This window comes from Oncorhynchus gorbuscha, linkage group LG23, assembly GCF_021184085.1.
Source record: "Oncorhynchus gorbuscha isolate QuinsamMale2020 ecotype Even-year linkage group LG23, OgorEven_v1.0, whole genome shotgun sequence".
NCBI lineage: Eukaryota > Metazoa > Chordata > Actinopteri > Salmoniformes > Salmonidae > Oncorhynchus > Oncorhynchus gorbuscha.
The window spans coordinates 68,240,497-68,259,458 of record NC_060195.1 but is presented as its reverse complement, the minus strand read 5'-3'; the positions used below and the strand labels follow the sequence as shown (position 1 = coordinate 68,259,458).

At 44.1% G+C, this 18,962-nt stretch overlaps 1 protein-coding gene across 13 annotated transcripts in view; it reads left to right on the top strand.

Moving 5' to 3' along the window:
* Nucleotides 1-1,506: 1,506 nt before the first annotated feature.
* LOC124010899 (target of Nesh-SH3-like) overlaps nucleotides 1,507-18,962 on the top strand; it is a 30,443-nt gene continuing 12,987 nt past the window's right edge. For 7 of the 13 annotated variants that reach the window (XM_046323687.1, XM_046323684.1, XM_046323681.1 and 4 more), the window contains exons 1-11: nucleotides 1,507-1,707; nucleotides 10,025-10,204; nucleotides 12,094-12,162; nucleotides 12,260-12,395; nucleotides 13,387-13,577; nucleotides 14,319-14,371; nucleotides 15,790-15,829; nucleotides 16,246-16,323; nucleotides 16,510-16,584; nucleotides 17,786-17,992; nucleotides 18,318-18,395. In XM_046323687.1, the coding sequence (XP_046179643.1) occupies nucleotides 1,632-1,707; nucleotides 10,025-10,204; nucleotides 12,094-12,162; nucleotides 12,260-12,395; nucleotides 13,387-13,577; nucleotides 14,319-14,371; nucleotides 15,790-15,829; nucleotides 16,246-16,323; nucleotides 16,510-16,584; nucleotides 17,786-17,992; nucleotides 18,318-18,395 (1,183 nt within the window). In that variant the 5' untranslated portion in view covers nucleotides 1,507-1,631. The remainder of the gene's footprint in view (nucleotides 1,708-10,024; nucleotides 10,205-12,093; nucleotides 12,163-12,259; nucleotides 12,396-13,386; nucleotides 13,578-14,318; nucleotides 14,372-15,789; nucleotides 15,830-16,245; nucleotides 16,324-16,509; nucleotides 16,585-17,785; nucleotides 17,993-18,317; nucleotides 18,396-18,962) is intronic. The other 6 variants (XM_046323686.1, XM_046323685.1, XM_046323677.1 and 3 more) reach the window with 4 other exon arrangements.

Below are 18,962 nucleotides of genomic sequence, written 5' to 3'. Positions count from 1 at the left end.
TGCCAGGGCTGCTTTTAGGTCCCTGTCTGCCCCTCAGCTTGGGTGTTGACTTTGGTTACCTGCGTGTCAATGCTTGTTGGTCACTGTGTCTCTGGCAGGAATGGTCCAATGAGTACGAGGGGTTTCAACATTGTGTTTTTCCCCTAACAACCTTTCTTTTTTAAAGTTAATGTGTGTTTTGGTTTCTTTTATTCATACTTCTGGCGGTCAGTCAGTCACCCATTAATTTGTCCATTGTGTAAAATCTGGATATGGTGATTTAGTGGAGGGCAGCATGAATCATGAATACTGATGATTCTGGAACAGCTGTCTCCACCAGTCGGTATCCTGTCGCATGTGATGGCACGTGTTGGTTGGATGGGGCTCCTAACATAATCAGCTTGAAGGAAGTGTGTGGATACCCCTCTTATTCCCTCCATCCCCTCCTCCTTCTCTCCTCTGTACTACCGCCCCTCATACCTCCTCTATGTCAGGGGCTGGACTCCTTCTCTCCTCTGTACTACCGCCCCTCATACCTCCTCTATGTCAGGGGCTGGACTCCTTCTCTCCTCTGTACTACCGCCCCTCATACCTCCTCTATGTCAGGGGCTGGACTCCTTCTCTCCTCTGTACTACCGCCCCTCATACCTCCTCTATGTCAGGGGCTGGACTCCTTCTCTCCTCTGTACTACCGCCCCTCATACCTCCTCTATGTCAGGGGCTGGACTCCTTCTCTCCTCTGTACTCCCGCCCCTCATACCTCCTCTATGTCAGGGGCTGGACTCCTTCTCTCCTCTGTACTACCGCCCCTCATACCTCCTCTATGTCAGGGGCTGGACTCCTTCTCTCCTCTGTACTACTGCCCCTCATACCTCCTCTATGTCAGGGGCTGGACTTCTTGGCGGGAGAGCATGGTCACTGCCTCCCAAAGAGCTCCAGTGGAGGTTGGATTTGGATACCCTTTGGTGCTCCTCTACCCGTGTCATTTGTGCTCAGAGAGAATGTACTGTGATGTTGTGTAGTGTGTTCCAAAAGAAAATGGCTTAAAAACATGGTACTGGTTCGTCTGCACAGTGTGCACATGTTGGGCAGAGGTGGGGATGGGAGTGTGCCATACAAACTACACTGCATGAGTTTAACTTTACCCCCAAGGCCATAGGTTAGGATGGAGCGAGGGTGCCACTCCTGTGCTCCTCCTGTGCCACCACCCTGTTTTTCCCACCACATTGGCGCCTCCTGGAATCTACATTGCAATAGCACTTGAGTTGAACAGAGGATAAATAAATAATAAATATCAATACAAAAATAACACATAAGAGGAGGAGGGCTGGAGGAGGAGGAAGGGGAGGGGAAAACCGGGTGGGTGATACAAAAAAAGGAGGGAGGGAAAAAAAATAGAAGGAAACATTTCAGCGAGATTCCACACATTTAGCCACCCACCTAGGAATAGTGTGTGTGGGGTTGGGTTGTGACATCACCAGTCCCCTCCCACCCCCACCCCTCTCCTATCCTGCTAGTATAGATGCTTCGTGGTCCGGTGGTCCTCTCTACTCCACAGTGTTTCCACGGAGCGCTGCACAAGTCCTAAATTGAGTTGCTACCTTAGTGAAGTAGTCCAGCATCCCTGACCAGAGAGCTCTATTGCAGGCACCATGCTCCTCAGAGTCTCTCTCCTGCTCCTCTCCGGATCCATTCTCCTCAACTGCATCCCTGCACAGAGGATTAGAGGCAAGTGCACAGATTGGCCGTTCTGTAAAGTCAGGTGTATTGTGTTTCTGGATAGTATGGTTTTGTGTTACATGTTTTATGTATAGTTTTGAGCATGCATATTATGTTTTTGCCAATGCATGTGTGATGGAAAGTGTTTTGGTGTTGTTGATGCTTATCATTGTGCATTGTGGACAATGCAATGTTTTGCTGACTTTGCATGTGTTCTCCTAATGCCATTCACGTTGTATAGAAAGAAATAGCTTGCCAAAACCAAATTGCAACGTGTACATGAGTAGAGGTTTCATGGTCCAGTTGGTAAAGTCCCATGAAATTATCGCAACAGTATTGACCAAAATGTTTAGGACATTGCATAACGTGTAGCGTTGTGCAGACTTGACTGCAGTGAAACCACAGTGTGAATGGCAGACGCTTTCATCCAAGCGATTTACTGACCATAAATGCAAAAGCATTTAGATTCAGGCGCAAAACCATTGTATATCTGTCTTGCAACCTGTAGCTGTGACTGTGCAAGATAAGAATTAGTTTGGCACAAAAACGGAATGAAAAGCAGAAGTTTGGTTGTTACCGGTACGTAGATTATGTTTCCTTGAATTTTGTTCTGATGCTTTTTGGTCTCACTGTAGAATTGTAATGTTTGTTTGGAGCTTGGATTGCCTTTTGTTAGAGATCATGTTCAGATGATTTGAGCTACAGGACGTTCAGCAGCGTACTGATTGTCCCATTAAACATACAGTAGTTATGCAACATGATGGATTTACTCTCCTAGAAATGAAAAGGGAAATGTCAGGCTAAAAACAATGGGTGATCGATACACTGTATTAGCTCACATGCAAACACTCGCCAATTTCAAACCTTTTTTTAGCGGCAGTGTGTATGTGAATAGTAAAACAACAGAAAGTCATAGAAGTGAGGACGTTTCGCCTGTTCTCACTTGGGGTTAGTTTAGTTAGGGGTTAATTTTATTGTTAGAATTATGATGTGTGTGTGTGTGTGTGTGTGTGTGTGTGTGTGTGTGTGTGTGTGTGTGTGTGTGTGTGTGTGTGTGTGTGTGTGTGTGTGTGTGTGTGTGTGTGTGTGTGTGTGTGTGTGTGTGTGTGTGTGTGTGTGTGTGTATATATCTCTGCCTGTTGGTTGTCTTGGGGTGTTTCTTGGACAGGTTCCCATGATTAAAGTAAAGTGAATCTGTGTGAGCTCCACTCTGTTTGTTGACTAGAAATCTTATCCTAATGATCATTTTGCTGCTGTCCAGTGGACTTCCCAGAGGATGTAGCCTTGTGATTGCGGTGTCTATCAATGATACTCTAACACAGCTGGGAGGGGTTTGGTTAGGTTTGGGATTGGGTTTGGGATTGGGCCAACATCTCCCCTCTGCACACTCCACAATCTCAGGCAGAGAAGCATCTTGTTAAAAAATACATGTTGTTGAATTTTCAAGTGCCTGCTTTGCTTTCCGTGCAGCGGATGTACATTGTAAACGGGTAACATGTGTGTACCTGAGTATCTGAGCTCAGAGTATGTTGAAGCTGTGGTTGTGCAGGCAGCTGGAGACGTGTTTGTGCCCCCAGCTCTTCACGCATGGTCAAACTTCGTTAGAGGAGATGAAAGAGAGACGGCTCAGTCTCACACCAAGCCACTCATCAGTTGTGCTACAGTGCTCGGTGTAAATATACCCTGCCTTCATGTTAACTACCGTCTCTTTGGTGAGGATGAGGGCAGAGAGGCGGGGGCTGTTGTGCCCCACAACTGTAGCTGAATGAGGACTGATGCTCTACGAATGAAAGGGTGAAGTTGGACTCATGACAGATGGACACAGTCAAAGAGAATACAGTAAGAGTTAACGTGTGTGTTTTTCAACATGTGTCCATGCATGTGCTGCCAGTGAAAGCCCCTGCAGTTATGGAGTGAATCAACAGCTGTAGAGCATTGAGATCAAGTCCACCTAAATGTGACTGGACAATATATGAGCCCAGAGAAGCTATGGGGGACGATTAATGTTTTTTTTGTTTACCTTTATTTAACGAGGCAAGTCAGTTAAGAACACATTCTTACTTCCAATGACTGCCTAGGAACAGTGGGTTAACTGCCTGTTCAGGGGTAGAACAACAGATTTGTACCTTGTCAGCTCAGGGATTTGAACTTGCAACCTTTCACTTACTAGTCCAACGCCCTAACCACTAGGCTACCCTGCCGCTACATGTTCCATATAGCCACGAGGTAAAATGCTCCTGAAGAGTCAATTTAGAAAAGTAGCATTTGGAGATTTAGGGGACTTTTGTTCCAGATGTGTCATTTTAATTAGAAGGTATGCTCAATTTGGGAGAAATGGAAGGACCATGTTCCACAACAGAATGTACTCTAAGTGTTTCAAGGTTTGGTTTGAGTGAAGTTTGTTAGTTCCTTATTCAATATACAGAACAAACAAACACAACAATTTGGGATATTGCTGGAAGAGAAGTTGTTTCTGACTAACATATCTCAAAGTCTGCCAAAGGATTAGATGCTAGCTAGACTTTTTCCTTCAGCGCAATACCCTGAAGGCTGGCTGTTATTCACTTTAAGGGTCATATAACCAAACCAACTGTTTTCACTTGTGATCAGCCTCACACTGAGTTCTGCTCTTGGGTCAATCAGCTGCAGTTGGAATGCCTTCAACTATGAAGCACCACATCCGTGCCAAGAAACCACCATGCATGATTACACATGTCTTAAGTGTCAAACTTCCATGCTTTCCCACCATTTGAGAAGGCAACAGGATGCCAATGCCAATCTGTAGAACAAACAACCCAAAGATAGCTTAAGAGACTGAAGACGGACACTGATGAACGCACACAATCCTGAAGACTCAGTTGGCCAAATGAAACATGCCTGCTGTTGCTAATGCTTAAAAATTATTGTTTTTTCTAGACAACTTTGTTACTGGGAATTCTTAATATCAACGATGCCTCTCTATCATACGAACTCAATGCATTTTATGCACACTTGGACAACAACAACATCGTGCCGGGCGTGAGGGCCATCACCGTCTCAGAGGACTGGGTGATCTCGCTCTCTGAGGCCGACGTAAGAAAGGTCTTTAATCATATCGATACCCGAAAGGCCGAGGGGCCGACGGTATTCCAGGGCGCGTTCTCAGAGCATGCGCAGAACAGCTCGCTGGCATATTCACTGTGATTTTCAACCTCTCCTTGTCTCCGGATGCTGGACTTCCTGACGGGCCAACCCCAGGTGGTGAGGGTAGGCAACATCACCTCCGTCCTGCTGACCCTCAACACGAGGGCCCCACATGGGTGTGTGCTTAGTCCCCTCCTTTACTCCCTGTTCATCCACGACTGCGTGGCCACACACAACTCCAACACCATCATCAAGTTTGCAGCACCACTTCCCCCTCAGGAGGTTAAAAAAGTTTGGCATGGGCACTCAAATCCTCAAAAGGTTCTACATCTGTACCGTTGAGAGCATCTTGACTGGCTGCATCACTGCCTGGTATGGCAGTAGCACCGCCCTCGATCGCATAGCGCTACAGAGGGTGGTGCGGGCAGCCCAGTACCTCACTGGGACCAAGCTCTCCGCCATACTGGACATACAGTGTGAAAGGTAGGCCCGGAAAATCATTATAGACTCCAACCACCCAAGACATAGACTATCCTCTCTGCTTCCACACGGCAAGCGGTACCGGTGCATTAAGTCTGACACCAACAGGATCTTGGACAGCTTCTATCCCCAAGCAATAAGAGTGATAAATAGCCAACCAAATAGCTACAAGGACTAGTGACCTTTTATCTCTATGCACACCCATTCACTCCATAATCTGTTCACTCACGCATAATATGCACATACATTTATACTGACTACACACACGCACAAGCTGTTGCTACTCTGTTTATTATATATCCTAATGCTTAGTCACCATACCCCTGTACATATCTACCTCCAGCACACCAGTATCCCTGCACATTGTAAATACAGTACGGAACTGACCCTGTATATAAGTATGCTTACTTATTCTGCTCTTCATATTTATTGTGTGCATTTTCTAGTATTACATTGTTATTGATTATTGCATTTTTGTTTGCAAGCAAGGCATTTCACTGCTCTTGTGCATGTGACATTAAAAACGTAAAACTTGAAACATTCGTCAAGAGCAGGATAACTTCATTGACAACAGAACACAACATAGCTAACAAGCTTTCCAGCATGAGGGGGCTATTTTTTATGCAGGTTGGCATTTATTGGTATGACTCATGTAATGGAGGCAGCTCTGCAGTGTGGTCACTACACTCACACTCTTAGAAAAAAAGGAGAACCCTTTTTGGTTCCAGATATACCTTTTGGCTATGTACAACCATCTGTAGAAAGGGTTCTACATGGAACCCAAAAGGGTCCTATCTGGAAGCAAAAATGGTCATTCAAAGGGTTCTCCTGTGGGTACAGCCGAAGAACCCTTAAAGGTTCTAGATAGAAAAAGGTGCTAAGAGTGTTGCTGGCATACTCACAAAGTCATAAAATCTGATTTGAAACCTTACCCTAACATGAACATGAACATGAACCCTAACCTTAACCACACTGCTACAGTGGTTTCTCAAGTAAAAGTTTTGAGATTATGCCTCAGGACATAGAGGTAATTTGTGGTTTAGTACGGTACCCTTACGCCTAACCCTAACCTGAAACTAAGACCCCCCAAAATAATTTTTCCCCATTAATTTTTACAATATAGACAAAAAAAGGTGCTCTCTAGAACCCAAAAGGGTTCTTCGACTGTCACCATAGGCGAAACCTTGGAAGAGCCATTTTTTTGTTCCATGTAGAACCCTTTTGGTTCCATGTAGAACCATTTCCACAGAGGGTTATACATGGAACCCAAAAGAGCTACATAGAACCAAAAAGGAATCTCCTATGGGGACAGCCAAATCCTCCTTTTGGAACCCTTTTTTCTAAGGGAGTGGCAGAAATCTCTCAGTTCTGCCTCCAGGGAAAGATGGATGACAATACACGTAAACCTGCATTTTTGATGAGTAAGCTTTTCCACAAGCTTTAGCATACATTTATTGGTATTATGTAACGTAATAATGTCTTCCACATTCTCCCCCTGTAGCTAGAATCATTCTTCATCTGTATGTCTCCACAAGGGGTGAAGTGGTCATCTGGTCCTCTGTAAACACAGGAAAACACATTACAGTCCTTGTAAGTCTAGGGTCTCTTTAATAAAACCTTATGGATTTGCAGCTATAAAGCCAGAGACTGAAAACATCCTTCTTGTTAAATTAAAGGGAGTCAGCAATAACATGACAAGAGTCTTGAGGTAAGCAGAGGTTATGTGATGTTGCCGGGGGAGATATGTTTATTAATGACAGTTAGAATCAAAGGCGCCACTAGAAATATGATCTTCGAAAGCAGAAACATGACAAGCAAAACATCCTTTCCCCCTCCAATTATATTCCAAACAATTCAAGATTACTATTTGGGGTTAAGCGGAGAAGAGAGATGAATTCAAGATTACTCTTTGGGGTTAAGCGGAGAAGAGAAATGAATTCAAGATTACTCTTTGGGGTTAAGCGGAGAAGAGAGATGAATTCAAGATTACTCGGAGAAGAGAGATGAATTCAAGATAAGCGGAGAAGAGAAATGAATTCAAGATTACTCTTTGGGGTTAAGCGGAGAAGAGAAATGGAGAGCGGAGAAGAGAGATGAATTCAAGATTACTCTTTGGGGTTAAGCGGAGAAGAGAGATGAATTCAAGATTACTCTTTGGGGTTAAGCGGAGAAGAGAGATGAATTCAAGATTACTCTTTGGGGTTAAGCGGAGAAGAGAGATGAATTCAAGATTACTCTTTGGGGTTAAGCGGAGAAGAGAGATGAATTCAAGATTACTCTTTGGGGTTAAGCGGAGAAGAGATGATCAAGACTCTTTGGGGTTCAAGATTACTCTTTGGGGTTAGAGATGAATTCAAGATTACTCTTTGGGGTTAAGCGGAGAAGAGAGATGAATTCAAGATTACTCTTTGGGGTTAAGCGGAGAAGAGAGATGAATTCAAGATTACTCTTTGGGGTTCGGCAGAGAAGAGAAATTAATTCAAGATTACTCTTTGTAAACAGTTGTAAACAGTTAATTCACCCACCACACAAATATGGTTGTTTGTTTGTTTTACACCTCCTCATGAGGTTCTACAGCTGCACCATCAAGAGCATCCTGACCGGTTGCATCACCGCCTGGTATGTCAACTGCTCGGCATCTGACCGCAAGGTGCTACAGAGGGTAGTGCGAACGGCCCAGTACATCACTGAGGCCAAGCTACCTGCCATCCAGGACCTATATAATAGGTGGTGTCAGAGGAAAGCCCATGAAGTTGTCAGAGACTCCAATCACCCGAGTTATAGACTGTTTTCTCTGCTACTGCACGGCGAGCTGTACCAGAGCGCCAAGTCTGGGACCAAAAGGCACCTCAACAGCTTCTACCCCCAAGCCATAAGACTGCTGAACAATTCATAAAATCGCTACCGGACAATTTACATTGACCCCCCCCCCTTTTGTACCCTGCTTTTGTACCCTGCTTCTACTCGCTGTTTGTTTGTTATCTATGCATTGTCACTTCGCCCCCATCTACATGTACAGATTACCTCAACTAGCCTGTACCCCTGCACACTGACTTGGTACCAGTGCCACCTGTATATAGCCTCGTTATTGTTATTCTTATTGTGTTACTTTTTATTATTACTTTTTATTTTAGTCTATCCCTGTAAATTTTCTTCTTCTTGAACTGCACTGTTGGTTAAGGGCTTGTAAGTAAGCATTTCACGGTAAAGTCTACACTGTTGGTTAAGGGCTTGTAAGTCAGCATTTCACAGTAAGGTCTACACTGTTGGTTAAGGGCTTGTAAGTAAGCATTTCACAGTAAGGTCTACACTGTTGGTTAAGGGCTTGTAAGTAAGCAAGTAAAGCATTTCACTTGTAAGTAAAGTCTACACTGTTGGTTAAGGGCTTGTAAGTAAGCATTTCACAGTAAGGTCTACACTGTTGGTTAAGGGCTTGTAAGTAAGCATTTCACGGTAAGGTCTACACTGTTGGTTAAGGGCTTGTAAGTAAGCATTTCACAGTAAGGTCTACACTGTTGGTTAAGGGCTTGTAAGTCAGCATTTCACGGTAAAGTCTACACTGTTGGTTAAGGGCTTGTAAGTAAGCATTTCACAGTAAGGTCTACACTGTTGGTTAAGGGCTTGTAAGTAAGCATTTCACGGTAAAGTCTACACTTGTTCTATTCGGCGCATGTGACAAATAAAGTTTGATTTGATTGAAGAGGTTCGTGGGTCATCGATAATGAAGGCACCAATATTATATCCAAGGTTCGTCCCAAGTTCGCTCTGTGAATGGGAGTGATTAGGCTATCGTTAAAACCTAATTAATGCTCTGAGTGATGATTGGGGTTAGCTGGAGTGCCAGAACGCACGCCTTACCTCTTGCCTGCGTTGGCATTAAAAGGGCGGGCTGTTGACTGATGTGTGTGACGACAAAAAACTTCCACAACATCCTTTTCCGAACACCATCTTGATCCCCTTTATGTGGCATTTTAAGCCTGCTTTTCATTAGCATTTAACAGCCTCTTTAACCCAGCAGCTGAATCAGTCCAGTTCCTGCATGGTGGGAAACGGGAACCTGGTGGACAAGGGAAAGCCTTTTCCAAAGCTAAAGAGCCTTATTACCAGGTTCAAATGAGCTCCATTACTCATGTTTAGGACATTTCCCAGACAGCTATTTAGCCTCTGTTCTTTAATAATGACTTTTCTGAACTCTTTGGAGCTCAACCTTCAAGAGTTACATCCTCCATTGCATTTCACCTTCTAATTTGACCTCTCCTGTGCTGACACACTCCCTCAAGCCTGACAATATCAGTGGGTTTAAAGTCCTTTGGGTTTATCCTAATAGTCCAATGTTATGACTGATGGGGAATCAAGTATCCCATCTCCTGTATGCGTTCAGGGTAATATTGGCTGCAGTTGAAGAGTACTGCAGTCTGTTTCCTGAAAACCACAAACACAATCCTGTTTGATTAATCCCTTGGGTACCTGGGGAGAGGCAGCTGTTTATCTTGCAATTACCCCTAAATTAATCTGTGTACAGAAGTTTCTTAAATGCAGCACTTATCGATGCAATTCACAAATGCTCTGCACAGTATTTGCAATCTGCTCATGTTCATGTGAGGTGCTGAAGGTTAGCTGTGATGGAATGCACTAGCATCTTTAGGTGCAATGCACCACAGTTCAACTAATCATATCCACAATGCAATTCAACTGTATTATTCTACTTGTTGGCCTTTAACAGTGAGAAGACAGAACATGAAGGTTCGCATCAACGCTACGGGCGACACCATCGTGATGAAGTTTGTCCGTCCCAACCCTGACACCAAGCTGGAGGGCTACATCCTGGGCTACGGCAGCAGCATGTTCTCTAAACAGTTCATCCAGCTGCCTGAGAATGGAGAGCCCTACGAGACTGAGATAGGTAAGACCAGTCTATGGTAAGACTATGCACACACACACACACACTAACCTATTGACTCTCAGGGACTCATCAGATAGTCATAACATAACAGTGTATATTGTGACTCCAACATACGTCAGTATGGGTGAGAAACCATTCCTCTGAGAAACCTAGCAACCTGTCTTTGTAGAGCACAGAGATTCTCCAAACAGGGTGAAAAGGGCTGGAGTTACACTAAGCATGCCACAGTGTTGACTTTCCTCTTTAAAACCCTTTCCTGCAGCTCAATGGGTTCCATTCATCATCAACCACAGCCTCTCATGAGATACATCCCAGCATCCCAGCCCACTACGGCACCTTAGCAGGGCAGCACTGGGCCAGTGGAAGATTACTTTACAGCTTGTGTAGATCATCTATTGAGCGTGAAACCACATGCTTATGTTAGAATTCGAATGATATGCTGTTGCTTATTTTTCTTGATACTCCCACTCACTAAAATCACTTGAGTTAAAGTAACCATCGGAGTGTTTTCATAATTAAATCAAACAAATACGGTTCCTTTATTGCTGTTTTGTGTTGATCTGTTCGGATTTATGATAGGCACGAAATGAGAGCAGGTCAGGAACAGGTTTCCTCTTGTTGTATGAAAAGGTCTCAATGGCCATTGGCTATGAAGTGTTAGAGTAGAATGGAACCAGAGACTAAAGGGAATGGAACAACTCCCTTGGCTGGCTCCCCAATCAGTGAAAGGAGCACTGTTTGTTCAATGCGGAATAGCTTTTTAGTCACTTTTCTTTGAGCCCTTTCACCTGTGTGAGAGACAACAGAAGTGATCAAACATCATTTCTCACTGGTACAAGCTGTGACCTTCCACGTACAAAAACAACAACGACAAAGAGCCGAGTTAAATTGGTCTCAGGTGCCCCTTTAGAACACCTGAGAGAGCCCAGAGGGATCCAACGAGAGAGCAGAGGGTAGACAGAACCTTCACAGCAATAATGACACACGTAGTAGTCCAATAGGATATGGTTGTGTTACTGTGACTCTCTGGGATCCTCTGCAGTGCTGACTCTTAACTTATTTAAAGTGTTTCCCCACACCCAACAGTTTGCTTTATTTTAAGCAACCAAGTGACTATCATTTGTCCAATGCCCCACCCATAACATTGTGCCAGCTTCGATCCATGCCAGCCTGCTGCTGCTCCTGGCATGCCAGCGCAGGTGCTCTGGCTTTATGTTAATCCATTGAACACCAGGACCTAGTCAGGCCCTTAGTGCTCCACCCTTCACATCCTGTCTATTTTGTTCTGTATAGTTATTCATTAATGAGCTCGCCATTCTCATGCAATAGAAACACAATCTTTTTGGATCACTGTTTTTATAGCACATTGAATCCAAGTGGCCAGATGTGTCTTAACTGTGTTCCAGATCCATACCCATATTTCACCCCTCCTAGCTAGCCTCAGACACTGTTTGCATTTGGGCAAGTATTATAACAATAGACATCTGTTAGATTGTGTGTGGATAATATAAACCCCTTAGAGAATTTACTGTACGTGTTAAAGTATCTGCAGGTTGGACAACGTTCCATTGTATCGAGGAGTTCAAGCAACTCAACTGCATTTCAATTTACCATCTGAACGACTGTTTGTTTTCATCTGTTGTGCTTAAAGTCAAGCTCTTTCATCTGTGTATCTGCTCTGTTTCTGTTTACAGCGGATTTGAATAGTTTCAGCCCATCTCCTTAACACCAGAGACCTGGCTGGGTAGTGACTCACCAGGCGTCAGCAGGACTCTTTCTTCGCAAACCCTTCTTTCACTGCCCAGGACAATATTTCCCCCCTTCTGGTATATTCCTTTTTCCATGACAGAGAAATCAATGTGACAACGGTTTATTTTTTTACCTTTCAGACGCTGAACCCAAGTATCTTGTTGCTGTCCAGCCAATCCCGAGCAACGACGTAAAGAAACAATGCACAGGTACCTGCGGCAGTTTGTCTACGCATCTCAAAGGTTAAATCAGGTCATCAAATCTGTTGCAAATATAGTACATGACCCTTGACCTTTGTCCTCACAGGAAAGGTCAACCTGGAGAAGCCACTCCACCTGGTTATTGGCTCCGTCACCCCAACCTCTGTGCTGCTGTCCTGGGGAACCTTCCTGAAGACGCCCTACGAAGCAGGCAACATCATGAACGACTGTTTGGAAGAGGGGTGAGTTATAACCTACCGCACCGCCAGCCAGGCATCTGGTTCCAGTTCCATGTTGCATTTCTCAGGCCAAAGCTTCCACAGAAACAGCCTCACTCAGCTCAAAATGGATGACAGGTGAATGCAGTTACACACTGTTAAGGCATTCAGACTATCTGCTTTTCACAAAAGAGAAGGATCTAGTTGAAATCAGGTGCACACACTGAGATCTGAATACCAGGCTGTTATTGCTAGCCATATATAAAGACGACATACTGTATGGATGCTTGACTAGATTTCAACTCATACCGTGCATTCAATGTACTGTGCCGTCGAACCTTGCAGTATTTATAATGCATAACAGTTCTGTAGAGAAACGTTGAGAAAGTGTGCCATTTATTTTCTATGGAAAATGGAGCATGGGAATGGACCGAGGTCTTTTCCAACACAGGTGTGTGCAGGAGTTGACTGAGAATACATGGACTGTACTGCTGGGACACAAACACACTTTTCCATCACTCAATTTATCCTCCACCTTAAATACATTCTAGAATTTCCCCCATTCCGTAAGTTGGAGGAGTCGTTGGAAATCTCGACCTAAGTTACAGCTGAGAGTTCCCCCTTCTATCTGGTGGCTTATTAAAAGCTAATATCAGTTCCTTCTGTTTACTGCTTGGCTACTGCCGGCAGCGCTACCCAGAAAGACAATCCCCGAGGGCATGAAAAGGGATCGGTTGACACTGACGAGATGACCTGAGATAACGGAGCCAGAATTAACAATAGCTAACGGAGGAAGCTTGTTTAACATATTAGTCACTATGGTTCATCAGACCACAGCCGTAGAGCTGGAATAGCCACCCATACTGTATGATGTTGAGCACGCCTGCTGTGCTTTGTTGGTCGATGAGAAAAGAAGGCAGAATTTTCCAAAGGTTAGGTTTGCCATAAAGATGCACAGCTACTGTACAAGAATCAGCATGTTGTTTACTGTGCCTTGTTTGTCCCTCCCATGCAGACACTACACTGTCCGCTACAGGGAGAGGAACAGGAAGTGGATCTACCAGACCTGCCCCACCAGCGACACTGTGGTTGACAACCTGAAGCCCGACACCCCATATGAGTTTGGGGTCCGCTCCAACAAAGACGAACGCAGTGGAATCTGGAGCAAGCCTGTCATTCACAAAACCAACATGGGCGCAGGGTTGGGTAGGTTACTTTCTACATGTAATAGTTACTAGTTACCTGTCCAAAATTGTAATCAGTAATGATTACTTTTGAATTACCCAAACTCAGTAACGTAATCTGATTACTTTCAGTTACTTTTGGATTACTTTCCCCTTAAGAGGCATTAGAAGAAGACAAAAAGGATCCATCAAACACATTTGTTGAGTCATTAAAGTGGTCTCTGACTTGTGGTCAGACTTGCTCAAGTGGAACAAATGTAAACTAACCGGCTTCTTTTCAATGCTGAATTGAATGCCATTGAGAAAACAGAAAGGTGTCATAATGTATAAATTTTTTTTGAGCAAACATCCTTTCCGAATTTAAAAGTAATCCAAGAAATAGTCATCTAGTTTTTAAAATGTATCTGTAATCTGATTACAATATTTCAGATGGAAATGTAACTGATTACATTGACAGTTTTTTTTTTGGGGGGGGGGGTAATCAGATTACATTACAGATTACAGTAATCAGTTACTTCCCAACCCTGCATGGGCGGTATGTATATCATACTTAGGAAAATGGAAATCAGAGAGTTCAGGCAGTACCTCCTTGTTTTATTTTTGAAGAAGTCTGTAAGAAATCTTTGTGGCTCAAGAACAAAGAATAAAACATCCATATCATGTATATGTGAGCCATTTTGTGTTTTATTGTTCAAAAGATGACCTACCGACACTCTCTTCTCAGAATAGCAATTGTTTACATCTTCTTCTCCATGTTTTGCAGACAAAAGCGTCCAGAAACCCTACAAGCACCGGACCCCTATTGTGAAGCCAATGGTATGTGCTGTGTTTGTTGGCCATACAGCATAAGAACCTATGACCTACGGGACTCTCAGTCTCTGTATTCAATCGCTTCCACAGGCATACGTATTCTCACACGACAACTTTACCCTACCACTCATTTTTATTTCTTCAAGAAAATATATTTTTATTTCCTGCTGTCACTGTGGAGGGAGAATATACAAAGGTGGTGAGAGAGGGTGAGAAGCAGAGCATAGCTGAGCTGTATAAGACCAGAGTAGAGTCGATGAACTGCTGTCTGCTTCCCCTGTCTGACCCCAGCACCCGGCCTGAGAGACTCTTTAACGTGGGTTTAAGAGGGTCACCCTCACAGCCCTGCTGTGACAGGCAGAACATCGCAAATCAACACATGACGCGCTCACGCTGACATAGTCTTTTTGCCTACTCACAATCAATCAATCAATCAGATGTATTTATTTCTAAAGCCCTTTTTACATCAGCAGATGTTACAAAGAGCTATACAGAAACCCAGCCTAATCCTTTTTCCAATCTCTTTCATGGTGGCTATTTTGATTTTGCAGCTTATATGCAAGTGTGACTGTCATATGGCCCTTGTGCGTGCGTGCGTGTGTCAGTTAGGTTAAGTCAGGTACCAGTAGGTGAAGTGTAGACAGCAGACCATAAATGTTTTCTGGTGAAAGGGCTTTTCCAGGCAGAAGTCAGGAGTGATGTATGTTCCGTTAAGGGATGTTGAAGGGCACGTTAGGTACGCTAGATGTCTCAAGGGAGACTCTCAGTGATGTATGTGCCGTTAAGGGATGTTGAAGGGCACGTTAGGTACGCTAGATGTCTCAAGGGAGACTCTCAGTGATGTATGTGCCGTTAAGGGATGTTGAAGGGCACGTTAGGTACGCTAGATGTCTCAAGGAGACTCTCAGTGATGTACGTTAAGGGATGTTGAAGGGCACGTTAGACGCTAGATGTCTCAAGGGAGACTCTCAGTGATGTATGTGCCGTTAAGGGATGTTGAAGGGCACGTTAGGTACGCTAGATGTCTCAAGGGAGACTCTCAGTGATGTATGTGCCGTTAAGGGATGTTGAAGGGCACGTTAGGTACGCTAGATGTCTCAAGGGAGACTCTCAGTGATGTATGTGCCGTTAAGGGAGGCTAAAGGGCACGTTAGGTACGCTAGATGTCTCAAGGGAGACTCTCAGTGATGTATGTGCCGTTAAGGGATGTTGAAGGGCACGTTAGGTACACTAGATGTCTGAAGTGAGACTCTCAGTAATGTAGCACTCAAGGGGAGACAGCACAAAGCACAACGTAATCCTCACCATGAAACGGAAACATGACTTTAGCACGGCTAGCGTATTAGCGTTGACATATGAACTGTGGCTGTGGATCTGGTGGCAATAAAACCGTCCACCAACTCTAGATTGTTTTTGTTTCTCAGAAACCACCCATGTCCCGTGCACTTTTCCCACCTCGTCCAGGTAAGCCATTTCCGTGTAATCACTTGAAACCAGAACTTTTATATTATTATTATTATTATATATCCAACTGAAACAGTGAGGAATGCTACACGTCAATATGCATGTCCAGGCAACACCGTTACCTAAGCTTTATTCCAATGTACAGGAATGTAGATGTCATGATATTGTTCCAGGTGTATAGGTCCAGACAGCTAAATGCTACTTACCCTTGTTACACCTGCTTTCTGAGGATATAGCTGCATATTACACTGTTTTACACTGTTTTAATATGGTAATGCCTTTACACTGTTTTAATAATTTAATATGCCTATGTTATGTAAAGTGTTGGTTTACAGCATCACTACTTTAGACATAGGGAGTATGTTGTAGCTACTTGAAATCCTGCCTATCTCCTCTTGATTCCCTTTCTCTCCCAGCTATTCACAATAAGACTCAGCCTAGACTCCCTCTGACCAAAAACCAAGGTTTCCCAGGAGCTCCCAAGACATCTTTTGGTGATTACTCTCTCTCATTCTAAAGCACTTAACTTTTCACATGGTATTATTGTTGCCAAAAACACTACTATTTTCACTGTCTTTAAAGACCTTCTGTGGTCAAACACATTTCCTGCCCAACACCTTCGCTAACTTTGCACTTCGTTCCTATTCACACTTTATGAAACATGATATTATTTTCTACAGCACCACCAGAGAGACACCTGGAAGCTAAACCTGACCCCCGCTCCAATGAGCCTCAATGGCCACAGTTCCCACTGGGTAAACAGCGACGGACATTTTGAATCATATCAAGCTTTATTCGCAGTCAGTCATCGCTTGGCTATGTCCACTACGCTGCTGCGAGGGGAGGGGTGGGCTAGGGTGGGGGGTGAGAACCGCAGCTGTTCATTGTGATTGGCTGCATGCTGGCATGCCTTGAGTCCACTGAGAGGTAGAAAGTCCCTGGATCGTGAAGATGATGGTGGCACAGGACGGTGCCGCCACAGAGTTGGAAGTATGCGCGTAAGTTTCTGCCAGAGCAAATGCCAAGGACACGCATGACGGGGATTTTGTTTTGCTTAGACCTCAGGCGCTGTGAGAGGATTGGCTGCTTTTTTTGCTCAGTTTCCCTTCATACTGTATCAGTCCAACTCTGCACTTTACCTTTACCCCTCTCTCTCTTCCACTCTTCTTTCTTTCTTTCTTTCTTTCTTTCTTTCTTTCTTTCTTTCTTTCTTTCTTTCTTTCTTTCTTTCTTTCTTTCTTTCCTTCTTTCTTTCTTTCTTTCTTTCTTTCACCCATAGCTCATCCATTGATCTATTCATCCATCCTTTTCCAATTGTTCTGCTGTTTGTTCTTCCCATGTCTATCCCCACAACCTCTGTGACTCTCTCTCTCTCTACAGCAGTGTCCATCAAAATCCATCATTTTATATGTTTGTGTCCATCACCATGACGTCTTTCTTGACATCAGCCGTCTCAATCATCTCTCTCCATGTTTCATCCCTGTCATCTCATTGGTTTACAGAGTTGTTGCATTTAAAGCCAGTGGCAATGCTGGGTTTAAACAGTCTGCATGACAACACTGCATGCAAAAAACGTGCTTCAATTTCCCATTCGGGAAAGGCAGCACAAAGTTGCTCTATACCCCTTCCGTCCCTCTAAATACTCCTTCCAATTATATTTTCAAGACTTTCTGTGTGTATTTCAATGAGGTTCAACTACATTATGTGACAAAGTTAAATCAACCTGCATCCACTATTTAAAAAAGATAAATAACTACAATCTTATACAGTCAATGAAAGGCATTCAGAGACATTCATCTCAGAGCCAAAGAGATGGATTTGAATGCCTTTCTATGAACTGTTGATATTGACCTCAAATATTGGGCATCAAAATGTTCCATAAGGTATGTCCTTATGTGACTCCATAGATTCCAGTCCCCATAATCATAGTTGACCTCCCTCTTCTCTCTCACCCAGACGGAGGAAACAGTATTAGAAATGCTTCCTCTCATCTCGTGGACCTCCCTCCTGCCCCCCCCCAACTCCTGCCCACCAAAACTCCCAGTACCTCCTCTGCCACCCCTGTCCTTAACAACCCCTCTCCACCCGGGGAAAAGCAACAGGGAAAGACCCAACCCAGGGGACCTACTAGCGCCACAGTGAAGACACATAACCCTTCCTCTGGTAATTTCCACCTTTCAACTCTCTTTTACCTTCCCCTTCTTTTACAGTCTGTAATGTCATGTTAAGGGCATCAGCGTATACTCTGGCACACCTCAAAGAAGTTATCTAAAATGCCTAACTCTCTTCGGAGAAAACGCCTAGATGTTTACTGAAACATTTTTTATGAAGTGAGGCAGGAATCCTTTGCTTTCCTTTACTCAATGGGTAGTCTTTGAGAGTGCTGCCCGAGTAACAGATAGGCAAGGAAGCTCTAACTTGAATTTCTCTACAAACCACTGTAACCCAACCCTTCAGAAACAGATCAAATAATTTTTTCCCCACACAGCTCTCAGCGAATCACAGAAAGGAGCAGCACTGCTAACCCCCACCCTGGGCAGTGAGAAAGCCAATAATAACAACTTGGGTAACGATGACCTCATCGTATGAATGCCCTCACTGTGTTTTGCCGCAGCTGGTCTACGTACACTCCGCTGTCTGTCTGCTGTCCACGGTGTCAGCGTCATCTCAGACCACAGCTTCAGTGTTGTTGTCCAGCTTTAATGCACACTCATTGGTCCACAGCTTCAGTGTTGTTGTCCAGCTTTAATGCACACTCATTGGTCCACTGCTTCAGTGTTGTTGTCCGGCTTTAATGCACACTCATTGGTCCACAGCTTCAGTGTTGTTGTCCAGCTTTAATGCACACTCATTGGTCCACAGCTTCAGTGTTGTTGTTCAGCTTTAATGCACACTCATTGGTCCAGAGCTTCAGTGTTGTTGTCCAGCTTTAATGCACACTCATTGGTCCACAGGTCATGATCAGGAGTTGGACTGAATGCCCGTTATTGCACCATCCACCACATTATCAACCACATTACTGCATTATCCATATCTGCATGGCATACACAATCTGACAGTCATGGTTACGCTGCACTGCTTAGCCCCAGCAGCATCTATGATTCTATTCCTCAAGATTGTGGAAGCTTTAGGA